At 36.7% G+C, this 16,823-nt stretch overlaps 1 protein-coding gene across 1 annotated transcript; it reads left to right on the top strand.

The window, feature by feature from the left end:
- Positions 1-3,413: 3,413 nt before the first annotated feature.
- Positions 3,414-15,637, top strand: LOC127628805 (transcriptional activator Myb-like). The gene is made up of 15 exons (XM_052105711.1): positions 3,414-3,568; positions 5,447-5,564; positions 6,289-6,360; positions 7,032-7,124; positions 8,132-8,352; positions 8,742-8,961; positions 9,109-9,177; positions 9,539-9,643; positions 10,574-10,756; positions 12,573-12,697; positions 12,848-12,959; positions 13,047-13,169; positions 13,410-13,493; positions 13,612-13,716; positions 14,243-15,637. Exons 1-15 carry the CDS (start codon positions 3,546-3,548, stop codon positions 14,354-14,356), a joined length of 1,767 nt encoding a protein of 588 aa, XP_051961671.1. The 5' UTR covers positions 3,414-3,545; the 3' UTR covers positions 14,357-15,637.
- Positions 15,638-16,823: the final 1,186 nt, after the last annotated feature.

A 16,823-nucleotide genomic window follows, 5' to 3' on the forward strand; every position in this document is an offset into this window, starting at 1 on the left:
TACAGTTTGAGTGGGGGGCAATAGGGTTAGTTGAGTCGTACAGTCCAAATCATCCATTTTGGGCACTTCCAAAACTCAAACTACCGAAACTGAGTTTACTCGGAAACAGTGGTGATGTCATAGGGCCTTACAGTTGAGCAATGCTATTTATAAAGATATACTGTCCTTTCACAATTAATAATGGCAATACCATTAATAGTTTTGTTAGTTAGTGCACTGCCTACCTACTTCGCATTTTAACACATCAGAAACACCATAAGGACAAGAAAGGACAAAAGATCATCACTAACATTGATCTGACTTAAAAATGAATGCCACTGCATTAGATAAAAATCTGTCAAACAAAGTTGAATTTATATTAAACATGAAACACAGCACAAGCACCCTTTTCAAAGAAACATTCCCAAAAATACATTTGTTATGTTCTAAATAATAAAACAACATATATATACTATTCAAAATTAACACAAAAACTATTTGAACACTTCAGTTAATGGAACCTTTCACTGTGTGGGTAGCTGACCTCAAACATCCGCAAAAAATGACCTTTTTTCACCCAAAAATTGCAAGGACAATCTTGATCTTGATTGACATGTATAAGGACCCATTTTTACTGTATTAGAAAATAGTAAATTATATTTAAAAATTGCCTTTTATATTGTCATTATTTTAAAGGCAAAATAAATTATTAAAATATTATATGTAAAATATTATCTCTAAAAGTATTTACTTTTCATGTATTATTAAGTTTATATTGTATCCTTTTTCCTTATTGTCTTATTTTCACTATCACAGTAATGTAAGATGTGTAAACTTGAAGAAAAACATTTTAAATGAATTCAAATTTATTTGTAAAGTGCTTTAAAAATAAAATCTAAATGTGAAAGCTAAATGTTCTAGAAATATTTTACATATCTCAAAACTAAATGCAGATTTGTTTTTATTTTATATCTTACTATAACTTACTAAAGGTTTGGCATAATGTATAGATTTTGCTGTTTCGGAAGGAAATTGGTACTTGAATTCACCAAAGTGGCATTCAACTGATCATAAGGTATAGTCAGGACATTACTGATGTAAAAAACTGCACCATCACAATTTGAAAAAAGTCATTTTTTATAAAATCTAGACAGACCCCATTTCTAGCAGCCATCAATCCAACACATTATCCTTGAGTAATCATGCTAAATTGCTAATTTGATACTAGAAAATCACTTACCATTATATAAAACACTGTTGAAAGCTGTTTGGTTAATCAAATTAAGCTCAATATTGTCTTTGTGTTTGTTTTTGAGTTGACACTGCAATATACTGGCATGTCTTAAGATCAATATTAGGTCAAAAATGCAAAAAAGAAACAGCTTTCTCTAGAAACTCATCAGTCAATCATTGTTTTGAGGAATGAAGGCTATACAATGCTTGAAATTGTAAAAAAAAATAAACTTAACATTTCATACAAAGGTGTACACTACAGTCTTCAAAGACAAAGGACAACTGGCTCTAACAAGGACAGAAAGAGATGTGGAAGACCACATGTACAACTAAACAAGAGAATAAGTACATCAGAGTCTCTAGTTTGAGAAATAGATGCCTCACATGTCCTCAGCTGACAGCTTCATTGAATTCTACCCAATCAACACCAGTTCCATGTACAACAGTAAAGAGAAGACTCAGGGGTGCAGGCCTTATGGGAAGAATTGCAAAGAATAAGACACTTTTGAAACAGAAAATCAAAAAGAAAATTTAGAGTGGGTAGAGAAACACAGACATTGGACAACAGATAATTGGAAAAGAGTGTTATGGATCTTAAACCCATTGAGCTTTTGTGGGATCAGCTAGACTGTAAGGTGCGTAAAGTGCCCGACAAGACAGCCACATCTATGGAAAGTGCTACAGGAAGTGTGGGGTGAAATGTCACATGAGTATCTGGACAAACTGACAGCTAGAATGCCATGGATCTGTAAAGCTGTCATTGCTGCACATGGAGGATTTTTTGGTCAGAACTCTTTGAAGTAGTTTAAGAAGTTCTGAATTTCTTTTTCAAATTCTAATAGTAATTTTTCCACGTTATTAATGTTAATATATATATATATATATATATATATAAACAATTTTTACAAATTTTCTTGATATTTTCACGGTTCCCCTATCACCCCCGTTTCCTTTATCATTTACATCTCACAAACTTTATCTGATAACACAACATACTATTATTAATTTATTATTATTGTGATTATTACAGGATAACTGAATGTCACCACAGCAAACAGTAGTAAAAATCAAGACATAATTGTGAGTTCAGTAGTCTGACTGAGATATAAACCACACGTGCTAATTATTTCATATAGGGAAGTTGAAGTTGGCTACTTTAATAAAATGGCGACAATGTGTTTCTCTGTTAATGAAGCACCCCCCATAACAACCCCTCCTTGTTCTGCAATGCATGGATGAGCGCTCTCAGTCAGCGCGCAGACACAACACAGGCGCGTTCCCGAGCTGCGCTCCGCGAGCTCTGCTGAGCACGTGAGCTCCAGTGGTCAGTGACAATTGCTCGCGCTGACCGATATGATAAGTGATATCCACAATATTCCAAGCAGTAATCGCAATGGGTAGACAAAAAGAAAACATTTACACCACAACCCTCAAGAGTTCTGTGATCAGATGTGGGTGTATGTGACACAAAGAGAGAGAGAGAGAGAGAGAGAGAGAGAGAGAGAGAGAGAGAGAGAGAGTTTGCTGGTTACTGCATGATTATGCAATTAGACACAATCACATCATGGCAACAGGTTGGACATGCAAGTTAACTTAAAACAAGCTTCTCTACTTTTCAATCCAAACTAATAGCCCAACCTTGGCTTTCAACAACAACATCTCAGTGATTTATGTATTGTGTAACTTTATTCCTAACGCAAAAGTGAAATTATTAGCAAACCAGAGGTGGTGCATTTCTGACAAAGTAAAAGCGAAAGCATTGCAACCATATGGAAGTGAGAAAAGCAGGCAATATAAAATAATTAACAGGAAATTTAACAGCTTATTTTAACTAGGTGTTTTTCGCGTTGTTTGAACTGCCTCAGAACCGCAGAAACAGCGCCGGGAGAGGTACCCCGGACCCCTCACGCTCTGTTTCCCCTTCTGTTTGCCAAACTTTCGCTCCCACTCACAATGCACATTGTCCTCTAAGAAATGCGCTGCCACCCCTCCCTGACTTTTTTATTTTTTTTTACCTCGAAAAGCACAATATAATTGTTCCAAACGAAAAACACAGTGGAAGATTAGCGCGCAGCTCTGCCTGAAAAGGCGCTATATTTAGTGAATAGTCAAAGAGTTGCGCGCATGCGTAGGACCTGAGGCGCCAAATTTAGCGGGAGGGTGAGGCAGTCCCAGCTTTGTCTGATGGATCTGTTTACAGTGTCGCACAATCCGCTAGAGTTTAATATCGGCACTTCCTCCTCGAAGTGGAGCCTACCCTAGGAGCTGACAGCACTCCACACTTCAGCACCCTTGAGCCGCGCGCACTCATCACCACCTCTCTACCCACCGGGATGGCGAGGCGACCTAGACACAGGTGAGCTTTAAGAGTTCAATTTATTTTGCTCACATTAACAGATTGCGCTTCACAGACACATGTGTACATTTAGACTTGAGATTAGACAACTCTTGAGGGGCACGTTATCTTTTTAACTAAATGCAGCTGAAATGTATGCTCAAAACAGTTGCATTTAAAAAAAACACATACATCTTTTAGCGGAATGGTTATTATGAGACTCAGTGTGCAGCGCGCGCCGCGCCGAACAGGTGGTCATCTGGCATGTGCGCTTCTCGCTCGCGCCCGCGCGGTGGTCTCGAGCTCTTGTGCATTTAATTTTTCATTCATTCACCGTGCGCACAGGTAGCGCGTGCGGGTCCGCTCGAAGGGTCACGTTGAGATTCGGTACTTCCCCTAAAATTACACACACACACACACACACACACACACACATTGCCGAGAAGCGCAGTGACAGCTCGGCGACGTAGCGTGGTCGAAAAATAGCGGGCGACTGCAGAAAACATCTCGGCACGTTCACGTGTTATTTTCGAATTATTTCAGAGTTTTTCAATAAATCGAACGCGCGTTCCAGGTTGCACGCCAGCATGTTTATGCTTGAAATTAGCCAACATGTGAGCGGGATGGATTATATATTATGGATTTTATCAAAATGTCCTGTCCTCGCGGATGTCGGGTTTGGAGTAATTAGTATTCTTGTGTTAAGTTCATGTTTAAAACGACAGAAGAATCGTGTAGATTATAAGCATTTGCTAATGTAGAGAGACCGCGGATCTCCCGTACAGAAAAAGTGACGCAGCACGTCTGTCACTTGTGCACTTGTTACCCCGGTCGCTATTACTACCCCGCAAAATGACTGCACGAGCGAACACAAAGTTGTTGCGGTAGAGAAATACAGTCATACAGCCCACCATCATTTGCATAAGAAGCCCCAAACTGAAACCATTTATAATTGTATATAAAGACAATACATTAGGCTCAGGTTACAGGTGCACAAATTTTGGATTTGTTTAAAAAAAAAAAAAAAATGGCTCACATACGATTATGATAAACCATAGCGCGACTCAGTGATATTTTAAAAAGTCCTCTGAATAAGCTTTCAGTCTCAAGGACACATCAACAAGTCAAATGCAAATTCCAAATTATAACATCTATTTGACTAATTTCATTTTATTTTAGTGAGCAAGGTGCGCTTTGAGTTTAAAATGTCATTTGAAGTACTTTGTTGTCAAGGAAGTGACTTATCATCTTTATCTTTTGTTTAAAGCAATAGCAGGGAGGATAAACACTGAGTATAAAAGTACACACACACATACAAACACACACACACACACACCTGTGGCACAAAGGCCAGCGGAACATTGTTCCCCTGCTTATGCACCATTCTGATTGGCTAAGAGCTGGCCAGGTGAGATGGTTTTGACAGTACCTGTGCAGGTCTGAACATGCTTCCATCATGAAACAGTGCCAGTCCACGCACACGCTTGCTGTTTCTGTGGAAACCAAAAACATCAGAACAGGTTTCTTTGAGTGTCCCCCTTGCACCCTAACCTGCCGGCTGTACTGGATCAGCCACTCTAGTTTTGTGTTGACGTGTTATCGTTTAATTTTTCTTTATTGCGTGATAGGAGTATAGGGGTGAAAGGGTGTTTTATGTATGGCAACATAGATCCAATGCTTACATGTTAATGAGGATCTTCCTTCCTGTCCCCCATTCCCTTGTTGTTGTTTTTCCTTCCCTTGTCCTTCATGCTTGTACTTTTGCTTGACCTCAAATTACCCCCTATTTCCTCTGTCCCTCCACCCCACCTTTCTTACCCTTTGCCACTTTATATTCTCTGTTGCCCCCTACTCTCTTTATCTCTCAATCTATCATTTACAACTTCCCCCTACCTCCAGTGTTTACAGTAGTGACGAAGATGATGATGATGTGGAGATTTATGATCATGACTACGACGGTCCTCATGCCAAGACAGGAAAACGCCACCTCGGCAAGACACGCTGGACCCGTGAAGAGGTATGCAAAACTGTGTCTGGATTTGTTTGGGTGTTTTTATTTTCTAATGTTCTGATCTGTGCTTCAAACACAGAATTAAGCTTTATTTTAAGAGTTTACAAAGTACTTGTAATTTATTTTGTATTCTGAATGATGCATGTTTTTATTCATTAATGTATGGTGTAAATCCAAGGACAAAAGATAGTTTTATGTTTTAAATTTAATTTAATCTGTTAACAAGTAATATGTCACCTTTTCGCCATTATTCCGAAGTGAAGTTAAACTTTTGGCCTGTTTTTGCATTAATAATTTTATCGAAAATCTTTATGTAGCTTTTTTGAGGTGAGTATATTTACAGAAGCAAGCATTACAGGTTCCATTTGTTAACATTGGTTAACAACATTAGTTAACATGAACTAACAATAAACAATCCTTTTACAGCATTTATTAATCTTAGTTCATGTTAATTTCAACATATACTAATATATTTTAAAACCAAAAGTTGTATATGTTAACATTAGGTAATGCAGTATGAACAAACATGAAGTAACAACAAACTATTTTATTTTATTAACAAACATAAACAAAGGTTTATAAATGCTGTAAAAATATACTGTATATTGTTCATTGTTTGTTCATGATACCTAATGCATTAACTAATGTTAATGAATGGAACCTTATTGTAAAGTGTTTTCTTTTATTAATTATGTATTCGCTGCTAAAATGTTTGGATTATTCTTTACAGGATGAGAAATTGAAGAGGCTGGTAGAGCATCATGGATCAGAAGACTGGAAAGTCATTGCCAGCTTTCTACCTGTGAGTGTGTGTGTTTATATATGATTGTTTAAGTGTGTGTGTCTATGTATGTAGGTTGTGTATTAAGGCTTTAGGGGGTTAGGTTAGGTTATGTTAGGTGTGGTGTTTTAGATATGTACATTTGCATGTGAATAATCAAAGGATCAGGTACTGCAGAAGTGTGTTTGGAGAATTTTGCATAATTGGGTATTCCTCATTGGTTGGCCTAGTTTGGAACAGAGTCAAATGGGGGGGATTAGGCAGGGTTTCAGAATCCACTGCGCACCTGCATGAACACACGGATGTACAAACAAACACACACATACAAATGTGCACTCAGGTAGAAGGACATGTTCACACACAGACACATATAACAATTTCTCACAACACACACAATGCACACATTCATAGACACATGGAGATACTGTGATCTTATTATAGCCAAAAATCCAAATCTAGATATAGATCGTTATGCGTAAATCTCAGCACATGAACAAGAATCAGAAACTGCAGTTTCATTTCTGAATCACTCTGTGGGGTTTCCAAAACACCTGGCAATCTCATGCAGACTAACTCCATCTAACTCATCTAACCCATCTAACATTTAATTCAATGCAATTTACATGCCAGGTTTATTAAGCTAATTTCTCTGATTTGTAATGTTATTTATCTATCAATTTATGTATTCATAGAATCGCACAGATGTTCAGTGTCAGCATCGTTGGCAAAAAGTTCTCAACCCTGAACTAATCAAAGGCCCATGGACTAAAGAAGAGGACCAACGGGTAAGACTAACAACATCTACAATAGGACACAAAATAATTAGACATTAAGCCAAAGGCCAACGTATTACCATAAGATGGGAGACAACAACCAAAATGTCACCTCAAAAAAATCCAAACAACCAAAATACAACCACAAATTTGCTATTACATCACCAACTAATCCTCATGCAACCAGGAAAGAATTGAGGGGGGAAATGAAGATCCATTGAGCGGGTGTTGTGTTGTAATGATTAACTGTTGGGACCAGGTGCTTCTCTATTTATCATAATTTTTATGACCTTGCAGAAGTCATTAACAGGTGTATTTTACAGCTATTTGGTGTAATACCACTACCTGTATCTATGTGCTCTCTGTATCACTTATGCAATGCAAGTTCTCTTTTTTCTGGGTTTTTGCGGGCTTCTAGAACTCCGCTTCTTTTCTATTTCTATTTTCAATTCTATTTACGCACCCCTCCTTTTCCTTTTCCCGTGCTCTAATTCAGTGTTTCCCAATCTTGTGTGTCTTGTGTACACAAAGGCTTAAGTACCCCTTCATCAACATCAAATCTGAAATGTATTCCTTTTCACTGATATTATATTGTATTTATATTAATGAGGAACTGAATGTGTTAAGGTGTTCATAAAATCCTGATATTAATTGCAATTAATTATTTAGATACCTTTTTAACCATCTAAGTCGCAATTTCTATTTTAAATGTTTAACCAACCAAAAGCAAACTCTTTGCAAGTTATCCTTGGAACCTGCTTAAAAGGTCAGTTAACCCAGTTAAACCCAGTTAGATGTAATCATTTACTCAACCCTTGTGTTGTTCCAAACCATTTGACTTTCTTTTCTCTGTGGAACATGAAAGGAAACAAGGCAAAATGTTAGACTCAGTCACCATTTACTTAAAGTGAAAGGTGACTGAGACTGATCTCCTTTTGTGCACTAAAAAAAGGTCTAAGTGAGCCTTTTCAGATATTTACCTGTGCATCTTCTTTCTTTGCCTTGCTGTCTTCTCTCAGGTGATTGAGTTGGTTCAGAAGTATGGCCCTAAGCGTTGGTCTGTTATCGCAAAGCATTTGAAAGGTCGGATCGGTAAGCAATGTAGAGAGCGTTGGCACAACCACCTGAACCCAGAAGTGAAGAAGACTTCCTGGACTGAGGAAGAAGATCAGATTATTTACCAAGCTCATGAGAAACTTGGAAACCGATGGGCAGAGATTGCCAAGCTACTTCCGGGCAGGTAAGAGAATGTCAAAAAAGAGTTTAAATTATTCTTATTTTAGGGTTCCCACAGTCATGGAAAACCTAGAACTATTAGGAAATACAAATTTAATTTAAATTAAACAGTATTGTGATTTCAAGGCCTGGCAATGGTACGGAAATGAATGAAATCTTAAAAAGTTACGGAATTTTTCATAGTATGTTTTTTTTAGTTATGTTCAGTTCTAAAATTTGTAATCGACTCGAAATTGCTGTATGTAAGTGCTACTCTATAAAAACGATTTCTGAAAATCCTTATCTAGTAATCACAAACAAACAGTTATTGAGATTCTTTGGTCAAAAAATTTAATGGAATCCTGTTATATGTTTGTGTTAATGAAGTTCGAATTATTATTCTTTTATTATCAGAACTGATAATGCCATAAAGAACCACTGGAACTCCACTATGCGGCGGAAAGTTGAGCAGGAGGGCTACCTGCAGCACGCCGCCAAAGTGAGCCCCACTCCACTAAACAACAGCTACGCTAAACCTCCTCACCTCCTAAACTACAATCACACAACGAACAATGCATCCATGCCTGCCTCCATGAGCAACCAGTATCCATACTACATGTCTGACTCACAACGGGTATGGATGATGAATGTTATCTCACTCGTATTTACCCATTTAAATTATGCTATTTTGGACAAAGAGGACACACTCAAGTTAAATGTACAGATTTGCATGAATGTTGTTCCCTATTTGCAATTGTTTCTTGTGTTTTCTTGTATTCAGGTGCCATTTCCACTTGCTCTTCAGTTGAACATCTCGAACATGCCTCAACATGGCACTGCTGCTATCCAGGTAACCCAAGAGCAATTTTGTTGAAGCTATTCTGAAAGTGCTAATGTTAATGACCACAACAAAACACTACTTGAAAATGCAGAGCCTCAATAAAAGATTAAATTATCGTAATTGATCTTTAGTCAAGAAACTATATACTGAAAATGATTTAGGACTAAGTGTATGTCAGTAGAAAGAAAGGTTGTTTCAAATTTTGAAAAACGTTTATGAATACAAACATTCAAACTTCATGCACAAATAAGACCAGTAACATGCATTAAGAAAGTAAATAGGATTAGTTTTGCTTTCACATGTGGTCTTTTAAGTAGAAGAATACATAAAGTTTTATTCACTCTACACTGTCATTGTTCCTGTGTTTTAGAGACACTACAGCGAAGAGGACCCCGAGAAAGAAAAGAGGGTGAAAGAGATTGAGATGCTCTTGATGTCAACAGAAAACGAGCTGAAGGGCCAACAAGCACTACCAGTAAGTGTTTGAACATACCTTGCCATAGTTTAGGAACATACTGTATATGTATCCAAGGCCAGTAGTTAGCTAAATATGGAAAACCTCTCTTTGGGGACATTTGGAAAAACAATTAATAAATAGAATAAACAGTAAAAAGGTTGTTTTATTTATTTATTCTAAAAATGCCATTTTGGATTCTGTGTTTGTGTTCTTCTACATTACCTTTATTTAAAACCAATTGAAGTCTGTGATATGTCCCCATTTAGACGTTACTGTAAATAAAAGTATGTGCATGTGAGCAGGTTTAAGTGGTTTACGAAGACTTTTTTTAAGGGCATTATGCTATAAATGTGGTTTTTGAGGACATTTCTAGTGTCACCATAATTCAAATCGTTTAAAAATCATACTAACCGATGTTTTATTGAAAATGTAAAAATGCAGAAAGTTTTTGTGAGGGTTAGGTTTAGGGGTTGGGGTTAGGGGATAGAATCTATAGTTTGTACAGTATAAAAATCATTATGTCTATGGAGAGTCCTCAGCTGCACCAACGTGTGTGTGTGTGTGTGTGTGTGTGTGTGTGTGTGTGTGTGTGTGTGTGTGTGTGTGTGTGTGTGTGTGTGTGTGTGTGTGTTTGTGTTTGTGTGTGTGTGAGAATGTGATTAATTGGAGGAAGCATCTGGGGGTCTATTTCACATTCTAACTGCTTGGCTAAATGATGCAATTGTCCCTTATCACACCACAAGCTCTGTTTAACTCCTTGTGCAACTCTTACCCCCCTCCCAACACTTCACATCATTCAACTCGACAAGTTCCCTTTCTCTCTCATCGTTGTTCCTCCATCCATCCCTCTCTTTATTTTGCTCAATTTTTGCCTCTCACACCCTCCCACACACACAAACACAGTTCTCTCTCTGAAAATTAATCTTTTTACCTCCCTCTCTCTTTAAGATCTCCATGGCTGTCTTCAGTGGGTGGAGCCGTGGCTCTTTGACGGACAGCTCAGCTGTTTCAGTCCCAGCACCATCCCTAGAGCAGGGCTGCCTTCCAGAAGAGAGCGCCCATGGCAACACAAACAGCCCAAACAATGACAACAACTCCACCTTGCCGGAGTTTATTGATGCCATTGATTCGGTAAGAGACAAAGAATGGATACTATACTACATGACAAACTATCTAAACAAATCTAAAAGGATTGGTGACCTTAGTTGTAATGTACACATCAGTCAGAATTTTGGGCACAGTAGACTTAAATTTATGTTATGAAATGCTTGAAATTTCTTGTGTAGACAATTTTAAATAGTGTCTTTACTAAAAGATTTTTTAATGGGTGAGTTGGACCGTAATGTAAAGAAAAGCAGCTTTCATGCATACATGGTAACGCGTTTAAAACTGTTTTATCTCGGGTGGCACAATGCCTAGTTTTGATTTGTTGAATATTTTGTGGTCACTACATACGTAGTTCTCATACTTCCATTTCTGCTATTTCATAGTTTATTGACTTTACTATTAAATAGTAGCATGTATGTATCCGAACTTTTGACTGTGGTATCTTAAATGATGGGATGTCAGGTGATAGCAGTGTTCAGCCACCCCAGTGTCCTCATGTAATCTCGTCTTCTCAGGCCCCTCCTATCTGGGTCAACAGACACTCTGATAGGAGGTTGTCTAAAATGGACAAGGCACAGTCCAATCAGGGTTCAAGTGGCTGCAACTCACCCGCCCACAGTGATGACAACAGTGTCCTCATATTTCTTTGCTCTACGCCAAAACATTCAGTCGCCAGAAACCTACCCTATTCTCCCTATCAGGTACCAGAGTGATGCCTGAAACTGCCACTCCATAATCAAAACCCCATCCAATCAGTCACCCAATTATCAAGGAGTATTATACTGATTATCTGAGCACCATGAGTCTAATCAATCACACTAATACAAATCAATCTGCATGTGTCAACCTGCGTAAGATTCATAAAGGTCATAAATGTTTAAGTGAAAATATATTAGATTGTATTACTTCAGCTCTATTTAGGTTGCTCATGTCATGTTTTTACACTTTTATGACACTCTTTTAACACTTTATATCTCTACAGAATAAGGGTTTAATCAGTGGTACTGTTGATTTTGCTTGCTTTTATTAGTTCCCTGGTCGAGTCAAGCACTAAATAACCAAGACAGCAATCAACTTCAGTATCAGAAATTATCTTTTTAAGTTGAGTGTGTTGTGTTAATAAGGAATGTTGCCTTGCCTTCTTGAATGCCAGGGTCAGATTGAAAGGAATGCCCCATAAACACCCTGTTATCAGCATATAGTTTAACGCATGAAATCATTTTTAATTCCCTTGACAGCTATTTATGTTATACTTGTTGATATTATGTTTAGCAAATATTTGCAGGTGTGTTTTGCATGGCATGCCAGTGTTTCAATTATTCTGAGCATTGCATAAGGATTTTAACATTTAAAGAGACAGTTCACCAATTTGTTTTTTTATTTTAATTCATCCTCATGTTGTTCCAAACCCATTAGAACTTTATGGAACACAAAAGAAGAAATTTAGCACAATGCTAGCCTCAGTCACCATTTACTTTAACCATATGAAAAAAAGATGCAATGAAAGTGAATGGTGACCCTATTTAATAGAGACCCTAACATTTTAACAACTTTTGTGCTCCAAGGTAGAAAGAAAGTTGTGCTGGTTTGGAACAAAATAAGGGATTTTTAGGTTTTTAATTTTGGGGTGTCAATCTACACCTTTAAGGTTACAGACCCATTTGTAATGACTATATTTAATTGAATATTGTTAGTAATATAACATTATTAATATAATTATTTTTTTATTTACGGAGATTTTGTTCTCATCCAGAAGTCCTCTTAAAGCTCTGAATATTCAACATGTGGTTTGTGTGTTTAGAATGTACTGTAATTGTAGGGTTTTTCTCTTTCATTGCAGTTCTTCAATGCATCAGTGAGCCCAGACTCAGACAGTCAAACCTTACCTGTCACGCCCTCACCTGTCTGCTCCCAGAAAGCACTGCAACATGACATCGCTCTCCGACCTCAGAAAGAAATTGAGCTGTAAGGAGCCATTTGATTCTCTGCACATTTTAAGCATAATCTCAGATTAAATTATGTGATTAAGACGTCATCTGTTGACATTTATAGGCTAATTAAAATGCAATTATAAACAGAATTCCTAAGTTCCTGTGTATGGCCGTCACATTTCAGATTCCGCACCCCCAATCTGAGGCGTTCCATTATGGAGTGCTCTCCTCGCACACCCACTCCGTTCAAATCAGGACTGATAATGCAAGATGCCAAATACGGACCTCTGAAGCGGGTGAGTCTCTTTTTTTTGTGAGTTTACACCTTCATATATATTTTGATTTTTTTTTTGATCTAAGATTCCATTCTGGTTCTGTTCCAGGTCCACAGTCCTTCACTGGACTCTTGTGTGGTTGGCACTATCAAGCAGGAGCCTCAGGAGTGTGAGATCAGTGTAGGAGGGGTGCACCTGGACCAGCCTCCCCTGAAGAAGATCAAACAGGAGGTCGGTTTGCTCGTATAGGCTTATGTGGGCTCTTTGTGTTTCGTCATTTGAATATGTCTCCATGTAATATTCAAATTAATGAAATGTAAAAATGTCTTGTCTGTGTGTTAATATTTGAATTTGTGAGTAATATCAGTATGCAGTCAAACTTGTCTTATCTGTCCACTCAAAGTTGATGAATGGGGAATAAATCTATATATTATACTGCATTTAGTTAATGTATCCGGATCTTATTTGTAGGTGGAGTCAACCTGTCTGCAGTGGGAGGGGCAAGATCTACACACCCAGCTCTTCCCTTCCAGTGACTCCGCCCATGACTTGCCTGTGAGTACACTCACATTGTACTTAAATTTATGCTGTTTTTCCCACTGTTATGCTATCTGTTTTGATTGCCCAACATGTTTAGTACAATATTTGATGGCTCTGTTCTCTGTGGCTGTAGGATCTGTTGACTAGCTCTGTGCTGATGCTCACCACTGCAGAAAAAACTGAGGATGGACACAAAGCTGCCCACCTGCCACACAGAGCCATGGGAAGCCCTCTGCAGGTACCATAGCTACCATTGTACCCTAAAAAAGTATTTGGACACTGAAGTCACTCATTGTTTACATTGAATGTCATTACATAGGTAAAAATGTTACTAAAGTGGATGCATTAGATTAACTATTAACATGTTCCACAACGTTTGACAACCAGAAAATTTCCAAATACTTACTTTTACAATATACATCTATTGTTTTATCATTATAACCCATTTTATATGTTGTTATTTAATGTTTATAAGACATCCATACCTTTTTATATGAAGTGTCCAGATACATTTTGGGCCCGCTGCTTCTCACATCCACACAAATCCCCATATTTTTGCTAAAAATGGTCCACATTTCTGATTTATAAGTTGTATAACTGGTGTTTCTATAAAGGTATAGAGTCTTTTGTAGATGTGAGTATTGACTTTATGACTACAGGTACTATATTGCCCCATAAAATTGTAAAATTAGGATTCATTAGATACAGGAGTTTTGGCTATGCAAAACATCATGTTCCCTCTCTTCTCCACTTCTCTCCTGCAGCAGTTGAGCACATGGGAACAGGTACTTTGTGGGAAGACAGAGGACCAGACGATGCCCTCTGAATCCTCACACAAATACCTCAGCAATTTTTCTTCACGAGCACTGGTCATGTAAAGAGACAACAGAAATTTAGAAAGGGAAGTAAATGGAAGGAGAGTGAACAAGAAGACAATCATTCTTCAAAAAGAAGTAAAAGAGGAACACTCCAACACTTGTGGTACTTAATTTGGGAGAGGCTCAAAGCCATTGTTTAGACTGCACAGTCAATGTTAGTTGGCAATGTTTAAGCTGTGCCCGCATTCATTTTATTGAACCAACCAAAGACATTTTACATGTTGTTTTTTCTACTTTTTTATTTCATTTTAATAATATTGTATTATATATTTTGTATTATATATGGGATATGAATTCTCTATGTGGGTTTTTAATTTTATGGATTTTAATATAAGGAACAATTTGCAGTAATTTATTATTTTGTATTAATAATAATTATCTACAGTGGGCGGCTTTGCCAGTGTTTGACCCCAGTATTTGGGCTTTCTGCTCATGTCTTAATCGCTAAACGTGTGTTAATTGTAAGGAGCTTGTACTGTAAGTGTCCCCCAAGCATTATCAAAATCATACACCCAAAACTAAACAAAATGGAAATTAGACAAAATTGACTAAATCTGTAGGTGTTGAACAGCACTGCCCTTGCAGAGATCATGTATTTCAAACAAATGCCTATCAGCACTGCTATGTATTCCTGGTCAAAACAGGCATTAGCAAATCGTTTATGACATCCGTGCCCAATGCCTACAAAAATCCCTTTGCCAAGTTTGAACATTCTAGCTGACATTTTTACGTGATATATCTAGTGTACAAATGTACTCTGCCAGTTTAGTAGTGTTGCCATTTCAAAAGAGTTCAAGATTGAAACCACAATGTTGAGCTTTCATTGTATTAGCACTATTTCAGGTTTTAGATCAACTATGCAGAGATTTCAATAGAACAAATTATTTTATTTAATTGTTTTGTATTTGCAAACAAAGAAAAAAGTTTACCAATCATTTTCAAATCAAGGGTTTAAAATGTACCTTTGAAATTATAAAACATTTCTTTATCACTTTTTCATAAACACTTTTTTTTACATCAATTTCTAATCAGATTTACATTGGAATTTGTAGTTTTTAAAACACTGAAATGATTGTTGCTTTTATACCTAGTCAGCTTGTTTTTGATACAATCAGCCTTTGATACTACGATTGCAGAGTCCAGTCAGAAGAAAAGCATTTAGCAATAACGTTTTTGTTATTCGCTGCCTTTTTTGTATTAGCTTCAAGTACAAACACTTTTTTTACACTGATTATGAGCTTTTCATACGTTTTTATACTTTTATAACTGCCTTGTAAATAAAGTGTGTTTTGAAAAAACATTTCTGGCCTTGTATGCTTTATTTTCCAATGTGGAAACTTAAAACTTTGTAAAGCTATGTTGTTCAAAGATTAACTGCCCCACTTTATATGTATATGTTTCTAATCTAAAAATGTTTTATATAGCCTAAACCTACTTTTTGAATTACTTAATGCTTCATAACTACTATTCACTTGCATACGTGTGCATGAGACCAAACTGAAAACACTATATATATATATATATATATATATATATATATATATATATATATATATATATATATATATATATATATATATATATTTCAAAGTTTCATATAAACCTGTTATTATTAAATGTAATTAATTTAATTAAGTGATGACCTTGACTGCATATAAATAATAGGTTTGACCTTAATTTTCTTGTGTGACAATAAAGAGGACCACAAAATAAAAGCAGTCATTTTTCATAGACCATTTAATTGTGCCCAGCAAGTGTGGTGCACAGTATTTAGATACTTGTGGGCAGTGAGATAACTGCAATTGTGTAGTATTCAAATGGGTCCATGTGGGTTGTAACATGAGAAAGAAATGATAAAGGCTGGTAAAGGCTTGGTATGAATGAGGAGAATCATGAATGACCCATAAACACTTTATCAGCAGACATAATGTAGTAAAGGACATGCAAATGTCACCAACCGTATTCTCTCAGACTATCTTTGAAATGCTTTCCCTGAATGCAGATACATATACAATTTGCTGTCCCTTAGGATAATTCTAAAGATTTTTTTCAAGCAATCATTCTGGTTTTAAAGGATCAATTATTTTAGCTTTAAACATTTTATTGTGTTTTTTTATTTTTCAGGTACTTTTTTCCTAGTTTTTGAAGGTTTTTGTACCCTACAATATTATAATTTCTACCCTACCTAGACTTTATCTCTATGAATGTATACAAAGTTTTAAAATAAAGGGGTATTCTACTTTGCAGGTTTTCATTCAAACTTAAAATATTGTTTTCAGATTAACATTTTTATTGGTTGCTCCTTCAGTATGACACATAACACAACAAAACATTCATGTACAGAATCAACCTTTATCCCCCTTAAACACCATTATTTCCCATCTCCCCTCCCAGGGATGTTTGTTGGGGGTTGGGTTCTTTTTTTAAAATAATAAATACATTTAAAACTAAAAAGTCCATCTCCAAA

This window comes from Xyrauchen texanus, chromosome 35 (assembly GCF_025860055.1).
Source record: "Xyrauchen texanus isolate HMW12.3.18 chromosome 35, RBS_HiC_50CHRs, whole genome shotgun sequence".
Taxonomy (NCBI): domain Eukaryota; kingdom Metazoa; phylum Chordata; class Actinopteri; order Cypriniformes; family Catostomidae; genus Xyrauchen; species Xyrauchen texanus.